The sequence below is a fragment of the Amblyomma maculatum genome, chromosome 1 (genome assembly GCF_055883805.1).
Source record: "Amblyomma maculatum isolate TAMU_Amacu chromosome 1, ASM5588380v1, whole genome shotgun sequence".
Classification (NCBI taxonomy): Eukaryota; Metazoa; Arthropoda; class Arachnida; order Ixodida; family Ixodidae; genus Amblyomma; species Amblyomma maculatum.
The window spans coordinates 22,761,975-22,775,192 of NC_139344.1; the positions used below are offsets into that span (position 1 = coordinate 22,761,975).

At 47.9% G+C, this 13,218-nt stretch overlaps 1 protein-coding gene and 1 pseudogene across 1 annotated transcript in view; both read left to right on the plus strand.

The window, feature by feature from the left end:
• The window catches only part of LOC146201929 (uncharacterized), a 37,021-nt gene extending 32,731 nt beyond the window's left edge, over positions 1-4,290 (plus strand). Inside the window, exon 6 of the mRNA XM_084599737.1 lies at positions 4,095-4,290. Within this exon, the coding sequence (XP_084455863.1) occupies positions 4,095-4,102 (8 nt within the window). The 3' untranslated portion in view covers positions 4,103-4,290. The remainder of the gene's footprint in view (positions 1-4,094) is intronic.
• A 7,249-nt stretch (positions 4,291-11,539) lies between these two features.
• On the plus strand, positions 11,540-12,756 carry LOC146201930 (transcription factor E2F7-like; annotated as a pseudogene).
• The last annotated feature ends 462 nt before the right edge of the window (positions 12,757-13,218 follow it).

A 13,218-nucleotide genomic window follows, 5' to 3' on the forward strand; every position in this document is an offset into this window, starting at 1 on the left:
AAAATGTTTGCCTGCCGCAAACTCAGAGAGAAAATAGACGGTCATGCATCCAGCTACGTCACGCACCCAAATTTTCTCGTAGAAATCTCCTCGACTGAAGGCACGAATTGGAAATTTTTAAAATTCATTTGTGCTTCAAGACAACATTGAAGCGCTGCGAAATTTCGTGTGAATCTTCGCCTACGCAGCGTCAGCATGTCATTGCGGACAACATGACATTATCGCGTGGTCCCCTGAAGGAAGAACTTAAGCGCCTCCCTACTTTTTACGCGGTAGCATAAGGCCCACGTGTCGCAGAAAAGCCAGCGTCACCGTTCATGCTGACGTCAGTCTAGGTATGCATCAGTCAGCTCAGATACAGCCAGTCTATGATGCGAAGCGTACGCAATTGCCACAAAGCGGGCACAAACTAAGAAATTTGCAGCCCACAAATTTGGTCCCCCTCTAGGAAAAGAGAGAGAGACAACTCTTTAATGAAAAATAGAGAATTTAGTCGGCGTCTAGGATTCGCTGACATGCTACTGTGAGTAGGAAAGGGAATTGGGGCGAGAAAGGCAGAATCACAGAGGTGGGGGGGGGGGGGGGGGGATTGAATGCGACCATTAAATGCGTATTAATAATGTTCATCCTCGAGTAATATTAAATAATGAAGTGATGCGATGCATAGTCCTACAAATAGGCTACAAAATTCACAGCGTGAAAATGTGTGACAGTGACCAGCAAGCGCACAAAGTTCATAGCTTGAAAATTGCATGAAACTATAATAGCTTGTAAAGAAGACCGATGTCTTTTAAATATTCAAACAGAAAGCTCGTGGCTTGTCTCTGTGGCCCAGGGAAGGCTAAGGGACTTAAAATACTGTCCAATGTTAGATGCACTGGGGAGAACTCCTCCGTGCTATAATATTCATAGTAAGCACGCCCGTCAGCATATCTACGCGGGGCACTCAAGAAGTTTTGTACAGTTTCGATCGCGCCACAACTGTCACAATGTGGACTGCTCGTCTGACCAAAACGGTATCGCAAGTCATTTGTTAATGCACAGTTCAAGCGAGGTCGGTGGTACTGAGTCTCCAGACAGCGAGGAAATCTGAGAGGAAATCTTGATCTTAGATGTGGGTCTACTGAGTGAAGGAATTAGTGATGCGTTGATAAGCTCCAGAGCCGATGATTTTCTTCAAAAGCAAGTCTTTTTAGCCAGTTGGGATGCATCAGAATTCGTGAAGAAGGTCCGAATATATCTCTGATGTTGGTGACCTTTACGAGCAGCTTCATCTCTTTTTCCTTGGCTAGAATGCCACAGCGTGCAGGTATCCACAGAAATGTTATGTAGTGGTCTGCGGTAATTTAGCCAAATGATGTAGGTTCAAGAGCAGCCAAATGAATATCCTCTGTCTAATTAAACGACCTTATTTGCAAACAACGTGCCTTAGGTTCCGAGTTTTATCGAGCGGGTTCTCTGTTTAAATTAAATTGTTCTTTAAAATCGGGAACATGTTTTTTTTTTTTATTCGTGTGTGAATTTTTACGAGAAGCGGCCAAAACGTAGCGTGCCTTAATTTTTTTTTCTCCGTTTTCAGTATAGTCATAAAGTCTCTTAGGTCAACAAAATGATGCTTCCCGTGTATGTGGGTTAATTTTCACCTCCATCGCGCAGGTGGCCCCATTACACCAGTCCACAAAAATAGCGTCGGTGGCTGAGGTCTGTTAGAAAAAGTGTCCCTGCAATGAGCGTTTGCGCGCAGCGTATAGAAATTCTGCGACAAATGGGAACGCCGTTGTAAACAGCGGAACAGCGGTAAGGCGGTAACAGTCTCAAAAAGCCGCTCCACTAATTCGCTACGCATTTTTCTCTCCCATGACAACGCCCGGCTTAATCCCAGCCTGAAAACAAAGGGGCTCATTGCTTAACTCGGCTAGATTGTACTTCCCAGTGCTCTCTGCTTGTCACCGTAACGCCCTCATCTCTCCTAGGCATTGAAGCATGCTTTCTGCGCATCCGGATTTGAGAAGCACAAAGACGTCATTCGGGGGGGCGTAGAAAGTCTGGTTACGTAAGAAAACAATCTGTTACAAGCAAGGCATACATAAAGCCCCCAAGTTTCTAGCACAGAAAACTTCCACGGTAGAAAACGGAAAGAGAAAATTCCGAACAGAAACAGAGTACAGAAAACTCCACGAATAGAGAGCGGGAAATATGCGCTTCGCGCGTCCGGATTTGAGAAAGGCAAGAATATCATTCGTTTTAGAAAAGTCTGGTTACGTCAGAAAACAATCTGCTGCTAGGAAGGCATACATAAGACCCCTAAGTTTCTGCCGAAGAGAATTTGGAATTCTACGAATAGAGAAAAAATAGTCTGCAATCCTTTGTGAGATACATCAAATATTTATGTTTTATTTTAAGAAACGCCCCGCATACGATAAGCACACATTAATTAACATCAAACGTAGCCGTTTCAAGCCAACGCCAGGCAGCGCTTGGTATCATTTCCATTGGCATAGTGGCCCTTGCACTTGTTACACAATGCGCCGCCCCCAACACATGGGACTGAATAACCTGTCTTAATGTGTCCCGGTGCCCATCCGTGTAGTGACCTGCATAGAGCAGGCAATGAAACTCATCCCTCAGGTCACCTGATTGAGAACTCGGACTTTGCGTTATGTTTAAGGAGCTCTTCGAGAAAGTACAGCGACCTTCGCCCCTAGGCGCGCCAGCCGCTAGAAAAGGGTGGCTTTCTGAAGATATGACGCAAAAGGGCAAAGCGGAGGTTGACTGTAAGCGCGGCGAAAGTGGCGCAAGTTGTTGACGAAGAGAAGGAGAAAAATGAAAAACGCTTACTAAGTAGTTTGCTACCTTCCTGATCGGAGGCCGAAGACCAGGGCTCCGTGTTCCAATGCAGTCCTGTATTCCGCTGCAGCAGCTCTTGTTGGTCTTGCGGGTTTCTGCCAATCAAAGCGATCTCAGGTAGAATTAAGCGCTCTCAGTTCACAGCACTATTGGCCACAGAGATAAGCCGCTGAGGAAGTTGAGACCAGTAGGGAAGAGAAGCAACGGCGAACGGACGCAGGACTTTGCAGTGCAGAAACACCAAGCAGCAAGCGGAAGCTATAGCATGCGTCAACGCACTGCAGATTTTTTGCGCACGGTTGCGTCACGCTCCTTTAAAGTGTAGCCCCTTAAAAAGGATCGGCGGAGTTATACAGTCCGTAATCAGACAGAAGGTAGCGGAGGGGGGGGGGGGGGGGGGGGGGCGGCTGGATGGTAAAGTCGGCCTCAATAGACTGAGTTCGGATTATAAGCCCAAAATTATTCTTTTTCAATTTCTTTCAGGCCTAAACCTCCCCCATCTATAATACATTCGTGCAAAAGTGTCAAATTAGTACTCTTCCTATATTTTATCGTTTCTACTGATGTCCATAAGCAATAAAAGAACCATTTTTTTAACCTACACCAGCTACACTAGTCGACGAAGTCTCCTACACATCCAATGGTTTTTTTGCTACACAAGTGTAGGCGGTGTAGGTCAAGAAAATGGCCCTAACAACATAAAAAAAAATGGAATACAACTTTTAACATACAAGTATAAAATAAATTCTATAAATAAATTAAATAAATAAAGCGCTTGTCCGTTATTCTCCTCTCTGTTTGTCCCAAGTAGCCGCGCTGTTTTTTGATCTTGCAATGCACCAACTAGCTCAGATTTCCGTTATTCTCAAATCCCTGATTTTTCGCGTGATCGCGGAAACCAGGAGCCTCGAGACAGCATGATTCTGTTTCACGCTGGCGTCAAACTGCACGGTGGGCAGAGATTACGCTAAAAAACATAAGCCCTGAATGCTTGTGGCACCACTTCATGTGAATTTATGTATGTTACCCTGCTCGCAATAAAAAGGCGAAGGGCCTTATTTGCCGTTCACCCTTCGTAGTCTTTTTACGCCTGACTGCCAAGTAGAAGTCGTGACAGGCCCCTCCGAGCCAGCCTATAATCATGCAGTGTATCTGTTATGTCGTAGAACTCCCGAGCTCACAAAACTTAACGCCGCAGTCAGAACGATTGTCAACACTTCTGCGTAACGTTTTTCTTCATCTTGCAGCCACATGACATCACAGTTGCCATCAGACAAGCAGTCTTCTGCATGCACAGACTGGGCATCAGAACAGGAAACAGGCGTGGCGGGGAATGACCCATGTAACATGCTAGCTCTGCTCCTACTCTTCTGAAAATACGGAGGTCCAGCGAAACAGCTCCTACTGCTACGACGTCGCAGCCGTGAATAAAAATCAGTACAACGACAAGCACACTGACTTCCTTTATTAGTAATTCTGCTAGTACAGTGTATTTATGTGTAATTACAGGAAGAGTTATGGCGGAAAGAACTGAACAGCGTAAGAATACGCCTCGTTGACAAAACAAAACAAAAAAAAAAATGTCGTGACTTCTAAAAACCCTGTACGTAAGAGCGGTTCGTAATTTCCTTGTGCTCACTGGCTGCCCAGGCGCCCATCACTTCATTGCAAATATGCGTGCTCCGGCCAGCCACAAAGCGCTCTTATGCAAGATACGTTTCAAGAGTAAAGACTACAAACACTTTTTCCACACAAATTAGCAGTAATATACGTTTACATTTTCGCGATTATTCAAGTGCACAAACTTGGCCGACTCTCGCGTGCCTATCTACAGGGCTTCGAAGTGATTACACTTAGCATAAAAAAAAATTACCTCCTCTCACGCAGTCAAAAATAGATCAAGCATGACATGGTTACGGGCATAGAACGTTGTCAGCAGGGGCGAGCAGCCTAGTGTTGTGACGTTGACTCGGAAAGCTGATCGCTTTCCGCGAGACGCTTCCACTACTCCGTTCGTCAGGCTCTGTTGCTCGGTGACGGCACTGAAATGCAGCACGATGCAGAAGCATGAGCGGCCACGAAGAGACGTTGTCCTGACAAGAATGTGGGAGAAGCAGCGTGCTCAAGTTCTCTCAGAGCGTGTATGCATCCATCTGCTAAAGAGGTAAGCGCCATGAGCTGACGCCGCAACAGTGATAGACTTGATTCCAAACGCCCGAACACGATTCGAACGGCTGCTCCCTCGACCGCCGGCGTCAGGAGGTGTTCTACGCGAGAATGTGCGGCACCGTGGCGACAATCTTGGGGAGGTAGAGGAAGCCTTAGAGAGCGGAGAACTTATCTAATTAAATCTGGTTCGGTTCCCGGATGTTCACGTTTCGGTGCCCGGAGAATCGGTGCGCGGATGTTAATTCGCTCTCGGCGTTGGCTCGACGTCATCTCAAGGTCGGTTACACTGGGAGCTACTAAAAACATTTCATACTTAAAAACTGCCCGTATCTAAGTACATCCTGTTATCGCCACTATGAAAGAGCAGACAACTTGTTTGGTTCCTGAAGTCGGCATGGCGACAGTTGAAAGTAACAACTGGTGCCCTTATAGATACGTGTATGTGTGCTTCTACGAAGACCTAAAAAGTCGCGCGAAAGAACGCAGCTGCTAACTGCGCGTTCCCCAAATATGCAAAGGAAAACTGTCTCCCGTATTTCTAAAAAATATATATCACTTTCTTAAGATTAGACGAAAGCACCTGTTACGTACGGTGCGTACTCACACAAGCATATACCGAAACTTTTTCTTCAAGTTATCTGCATGAGAAATCGCACCTCGTATTGGATTTGAAACAATATTGAAGATAGTAAAGCGACCTTCGGCACTATACTAGCCACCTCGTTCGCTAGCAACATTTGGCCTAACGTCACGCGCATCTCGCACTTTTTCTCCTGCCCCAGCGATGGAAAGCCACGAGCCGCTCCCCTTTCTGCTGCAAACTCCACACATCCCATGTCAGTCGGTCGCCGCCACCGCGTTGTTCGTTATCAGCGCTTTCTCAACTGCTTTAACATGCTATAATTAAACCCCAGAACAGAATGGAGACTGTATATTATTTTTTGGAGAGGTAGCTAGTTCTGCTGCGCTTCGTAGTTCGCATCAACAAGCCCCATCAACGTGGAATAACCGCGGCGAAGGACATGCCTTAATTACATGACGGAAAAGCGTGTGAACGGCCGGAGTCAAGTCAACTCTCGTTTCACTCGCGAAGTTGTGTAACGAAAACTGCCAAAAGCACTGCATATTTCTTGATGCTCATGGGAAAACGGAGAAACAGCGGCTGTTCCTCGCCATGGGCGTGAACAGGTAAGAAAACGTTGCTTTTTTATTTCCCCGATGAACGAATAGCTTAATTTTCTGGCTATTTGCAGTAGTATGAACGGGCATTAGCCTTCCTTTTTATCGAAGTAGAAAAATTGAGCGCGTTTTTTTTTTTCGTTTTTTTTTTTTTATTTTTCTAAGAGCAGAAGCGTGTTCAGAGTGCTGCGAGACGAAAGAGCAAGCATGCCCGCTCAGCCCTTCATGCCAATCACCTTTCCCTGATAAATGCGCTAAGTCGCTAAGCTTTACTTTGCTAATTTTTTTTTTGTTTTTTGTGCTTAATTTCATTACCCTTTAATGAAAATTAACCATCAGTTACGTTAGAATGCCAACTCTTCGAAATGAACTTAAATAAGGCGGTATGCTCAAAAGCTCAAAACCGGTAAAGAAAGCAGCAAAGCCGGCTTTAAGTCTCTGCAGCGTGTGCCGCTGTAGCTACAGTAAAGAAAATAGGTAGCGAAGGCGGCTGTTGGTGCCGAAGCTAGGAAGCGTCGGAAGCAAGGCCCGGTGCACTAAAGCGTTTCAAAAGCAACTTCAGGAAAGCCCGTTTGGTTGCAGTTGCTGTGCTTGAGGTCATCTCTGCGCCAGAGTTGACCCGCTGTCTCACTCTAAGCTACAAGAGAGGTCTCTAACTGTCAACCAACCCAACTGCACTGCAGTTGTGCACTACCTGTCGCCGAATATCGTGTACATACACTGTGAACGTGGCTTCAATTATTTTTTTTTTACTTTTGTGAACCATTTTTTCAACCCTTGAAGGATTTCATACGAAGAAATTTTGAGCTTCCGTATTTTTTTAACAGGATTTTTTTATGAACGCAATTTTTTCGTATATCGTACAATGACACCATAGCAAAAAATGTATCTTCAAATCCACCCTCCAGACCCTTGTAGTTTTTTGTACTTCGACCTGATGGAGGCACAGAACACAAAAATGGAAAGCTTGCAAAGACAAGCGAAAGTCTCTGTACCGTTACGGGCCTCCTACGCCACGCCATAGCAGATAGCACCGGGGCTCGGGACAACTCTCTAGAAGCCGTTGTGAAGGAATGGGAGGAGAATAAAAAAAGAAAAAAAAAACAGCCATACACCAACGAAAGTGGGCCATCGGCTTCTCGCGTGTGGGGATATTCAACCAGAGACAATAGTTCCCATTCCCTCCAGGATGGTGTGATGGGAGGACGTAAGCGTGCGGGCCTAAAAGCTGTTACCGAGAAGAGCAAATAGCTAACGCCAAATATAACGCAGGGCGCGAACTCGACGCAAGCGGCGATATTCCCTGACGCAGCCTTGGACCCTGCCTCACTCACGGTAGCAGCGTTCACACCAATAGATATTACCAGGATCAAATTATATTTATTGCAGGACAGATATAGACAAACGGCGACTGTAGGAATTAGTTCCCAAGTACAATTACTAAGACTGTTCGCTGGACCAAGGTGCTTTTATACAAAGCGCCCGCAGCAGTTTTGCGCCCACGGCAGATGTCCTTTCGAGATGGCGCGTTTATATACCCCAGACACGAGACCTGAATTAAAAAGTCACCCTGGAGTTATCTGCTTTCTTGACGTGCGGCACCGGACCCCCACCGATCATTCGGAACCCGCTGTAAGACTGCCCCGACCTGGAGCCCATAAGAGCACAGTACAAATCACCACATGTTGATTTTCCGGAATAGTTCCTTCGGCACATGTCGGCGCGTGTACTGTACGTGCTTCGCTCCCTGTGGTAATTTGTCTGCAAGGATGGCTTTCTTGGCAGGCTGTAAACTGCATTTAACCATCCTATACCGAACTTTTCTCCTGGTAGGCCCAGGCCAATCAATATGAACAAAGAATTTTTCTCCTCGTATTCTTGCTATTCACTGGTAAAAACAAAACATCAGTTTCCCGTGGCATTGCTAAGGTGCGAACTTGGGAGAAAGTTTTAAAGCTAGCCTTCGGTAAGCTGGGGGTGATTGGCCATTCCCATCAATATGTTACAACCGTATCTTACAATACTGAGAAATGTCAAAAGGAGTTTCGCTACGCCACCGCTGCTGCGGTGCATGCTAGGCCCTGTAATGGGCAGTTTTACCTGCTCCGTTTACTGCATTAAACCCAAAAAGCGTCGGTCCCCTGGGCTCCGGCGCCGCTTGATGGTACCCAGAGCTGAAACTCAGCAGTGCTTATCTTTAAAAGCTTCCACAACGCTTGACAGTAACCTCACTGCATGCACTTTACTGAAACTGATGCAGGCAATGCATACTAGGAATACACGAGGTGAGCATACGGGTAGAAGCGCGATAGTGAGCAGAAAGGTAGGAACAATCGGACGAGATGCCCTACCGCAATAGTGTTCAGCAAAGCTATCTGAACCGTATCTGAAAAAGTATCCCAGTTTGCGGTGAAATCGCGCGCATAGCTTGCGCGTTGTTGACCCCTTTTTTACTCAGTAAGTTTCACAAAGGTGCTTACCTGGTTTGGCCAAGCGCGATGAGAAACCAGAGCCGTCTGCGACATGACAGAGTAGGCGCAAGACGCCAACGCCGACTTTCCGGCGAAGGGCAGTGATGGCGCAATCTGGCCAGTCGCGCGCTTTGTGGCGCTCGCCCCGGCGGCTTTCTGTCGTGGCACTTTCCTACCGCAACACCAGATGACACCACTAGTGCCTTTTGCCGACATGTCAGCGTTTGCGCCTTTCGCTCCCTCGATCCGGTAGCATGTGGCTCTGGTTTCTCATCATGCGTAACCAAACCAGGTAAGCACTATTGCCAAACTAACTACGCAATAAAAAAGTCAAAAACAGGCAAGATTTGTGCGTGGTTTCACCGCAAACGAGCGTCCGTGTGAAGCGGTTGATTGTTTTAAAACCATTCAGGGAAATTTGCAGAATGCTGATAGTAGCCCATTTAAACAGTACATTTTCAGTTCCATCCCAATCTGTAATGCCAAAGACATGCATTTGAAATATTTGCATAAACGTTAAGAATAATCCTCACGTGAACATACTCTTAAGAGTACGTACAATGTTAAGAAATTTGTCCCATTAGCGTTGAGATATCCCCATCGCGCTTGATAGTGCCCGCCTACCGCTCTTTTCGTAACGAAATAATGGTTGTCCCTTCATGTACTTAGATCAGCAGCATCATGTCAAGGCCCGCTCGCTTCACGGCGCGGTGTAAAACTTTTCACTAAGTGGTATCTCGACAAAACGCCTTCTTCTTCGACGACAGCTGTGCAGCGGCAGCTGCAATGCTTGCTTCCCGTCGGTGGCGGTGAATACGGGTAACATGGCGGTGGGGTACGTCCGGAATACGCGCGCATGCGCAGATCGCTAGGTGAAATCGGTCTATTGGTTTGCTATATCAGTCTTACTTTTTGGCTCCGGACGCAGGAAAACTTTCAAAGCAAGGTTAAGCTATGCGTCTAAGCTTAAGCCATTCCACTAAATATATTCATAGCAGTATCTGCAGTATAATACAACCATAGCTTCATAATTAAAAGTCAATTCCAAAACAAACTATACGTGTATCTCGCTAGTGAGCTCCGGAAGCCACGTTAAGACACACGTGCAACAGCCAATTACACACCGTTGGTTACAGACCGGTTTGTCTGCCACCCGCGTGCTCAGTTGTAATTTCGGGGAACCTATAGACCATTTTACGACCTTAGGAGAAACCGGTTTGACTGGGGTGTTAAGGGGGGGGTATCGTCAACTTTTTCCTTTGCTACGAAGCAGCCCAGCGCCCCAATATGGCAGCACCGTTCACCCTTCCGTAAAATCGTCTATACACAGGCAGACATTCCACGGCGAAATTCATGGTAGGGTGCTAAATCAGCTGTTATCTAGTCGCTACGCTCACCATGCTCCTCGCAAAGAACATGCCCGTCATGCGTAGTAGCGCAGTACACCTGGACGCATCACGCGCCACCAAATTATGCCGATGAGCGCTTTTCCCGTACAGCCTTTGCGTGTCAAGCCGAAAGGATGCCAGTTTATTAGTGTAGAAGAGGTAGAAAATAACGATGTTGAGGCGCGAGGGCTCGCGCGCTGTGGCTAGCCTGGCGCGGACTGTTGCGAACGCGGCCAGCTCTGAGGACGCGGCTCTGCGGCCGCTGCTGGCTTCGTCAGAGCTCCTTCCACGGTGACCTGTCTCCATCCTACACCGGCCAGCAGCGAAACAACCTCGGATCAGTGAGATGTCTGGCCTTTGTATCTAGCTCTGCCACACCAACTAAAACGTAATTTTCGTCAGAACAAGGGAGCCCTGCCGTAACGACATGTTCAGCGCCACATCGCCCAAAAGGCTTTATACTAACGCAGAGTCAAGTAGGACATCCTGCTGTGCAGCAACTGTTGTAGTTCATGCGACGGTGCAAGCGTCATCATGGATGTTTCCTGCAAAGCGACCTCTTCAAGATGTCACCCTACATCACAACAGCGGCAGTATCTGGTCTTCATTTCACCCTGCCGCTGGTGCCCCCGTCATGACTATTGCCGACCTTGATGAGAGCCCTCTCGACCAGACTACCCCGAACCAACCCCAGAGAAGCGGGATGTCCAGCTTTTGTATCCAGCTCTGCTGCGCAAGCCAAAGCATAATGTTCGTCAGGACGATGGAGCCCTGCACAGACGACGTGTTCAGCCCCACAGCATCGCCAAATGGCTTTGTCTTCACGCAGAGTCGAGTAGGACCTCCTGCAGTGCAGCACCTGTTGTGGTCCACGCAACGGCGCCAACGTCACCATAGCTGCCTCCTGCAAAGCGTTGTCTTCAAGATGTCACCTCGCGTCGCAACAACAGTGGTCTCACGTCCTCATTTCCTCCTTCTGCTGGCAGTCCCAACAACGTTGTTGCCGACCTTGACGAGAGCCCTCTCGACCCGACTACCCTGAAGCAACCCCAAGGAAGCGGGATGTCCAGCTTTTGTATACAGCTCTGCAACGCCAGCCAAAACATAATGTTCATCAGAACGATGGAGCCCTGCACAGACGACGTGTTCAGCCCCACATCATCGCCCACCTCGCTCGGCAACAGTGGTCTCACGTCCTCATTTCCCCCTTCTGCTGGCAGTCCCAACAAAGCTCTTGCCGACCTTGAAGAGAGCCCTCTCGACCCGACTATCCTGAAGCTACCCCAGGGAAGCGGGATGTCCCGCTTTTGTATCGAACTCTGCAGCGCCAGCCAAAGCAGAATGTTCATCAGAACGATGTAGCCCTGTACAGAGTTTAGCCCCACATCATCACCCAAACGGTTTTGTCTCCACGCAGAGTCAAGTAGGACCTCCTGCAGCGCAGAACCTGTTGTAGTCCACGCAACGGCTCCAACGTCCCCATCGATGTCTCCTGCAAAGCCGCCACTTCAATATGTCACCCCGCGTGGCAACAGCGGCAGGTCGTCCTCATTTCGCCGGGGCCCTGGCACTGCCATCAAGACTGTCGCCGACCATGGCGAGAGTCCGCTCGGCCCAAGTACTCCAAGGGTAAGGCTGAATATGTTATCCTGTTTGGCTGAAAGGCTTCCCTACCCAAGCTGGCACAATAGCCTGAACGATGAGTTGTACAGCCAAAAGGGCAACTCAGAAAACCAGAAGCCAGAGAGCCATAAAGACAAACCATTTGGTTTGCTCTTCCAGACATCCCTGAAGCTTAAGTCTAAGTACCCGGAATCCTCGGATGACATCCCGGCCGGTCTTGATGAAGTCGCCAAGCATTTGGGTGTGGAGAGATGACGAGTGTATGACATTGTCAATGAGCTCGATAGTGCCGGCATAGTCACCAGGGAGGCCAAGAACGAGTATGGCTGGTTTGGCAAGGGTCAGCTCATGGAGGCTCACTTCAAACTCAAAGCTCTCTCCGAGAAGAGGAACATGGCCGACAAGATCCACACAGGGATGGACTTTGAGTTTTCACGCTCGATAGAGGTGGACTGGATGTTTGCGGTACCCTCGAAAGAGGCCATCAACCTCGGGCCAGGGAACATCGGCCTTTATTCCCAAAGAGAACCTCCTAGGGAAGGGGGGGGGGGGGGGGGTGCGGAAGCGAAATCCTGGACTTGGAGGTGCGGCGGGAGAAGTCCATGGCCATCATGAGCCAGCGCTTCCTCATGCTCTTCCTGACGTCCCCCCTCCCCAAAGAGAGTGAGCCTGGACTTGGCTGCCAAGGCCGTGGTCGACGACCCAACCATTAACAATTGAGACCGAATCACTCACCTATAAGACCAAGATTCGACGCTTATATGATATTGCCACTATCCTGACCAGTTCGGGGTTGGTCGTAAGTTTACTGTCACCCAGGCCTGAGAAGAAAGAGCGCGTTCAAGTACATAGGCCCTGACATCCGATCCACTTACATAAAAGATATCCAAATTCAGACTCAGTCAATGCACTCACTTACTGACACTGGCCCATCACCCGCGAAGAAACCTGTGAAGGAAAATTTGGACGGCCATTCACCTGCCTGGTCCCCGACCAGTCCGAAAGAGTGGAGCATCGCACCGCGCAGCGTAATGGGCCTAACAATATTTATATGTATGACGCAGTCATACAATACGTGAATAACTTAGCTCAGAAAAAATTTGCCGTTGAAGAACATACACTTGTCCAGAATCCCTGCTCACAAGTTTTAACCTGTTGTATTTTTTAATATTAATATAAATTTATACTCCTGTCTAAAAGTAAAAGCAGCCCCCCCCCCCCCCCCCCCACCGTGCCCTGTACTATCAATTGCCCGTATGAAAAAGATGGAAGGCATGTAATGCTTGTGTCATGCCATGCGAGACTCTTTGTCCAATTCTATTTTACTCTCGCGATTCCTCCGCTGCCTTAGCCCAACGTCAAAAAGGAGTGGGAGCGATCGAAGGGCAACAGTAAACATAATAAAGTGCAATTCAAATGAAATCATGTTGCCCTCTGTTTACTTACAATGTATTGCAATGTACAAGATAATCACCCACACGCAAGCCATAATTAAGGCTGGCAAATCATACAGACAAGTACATAGCTATGTTTGCGCTAGA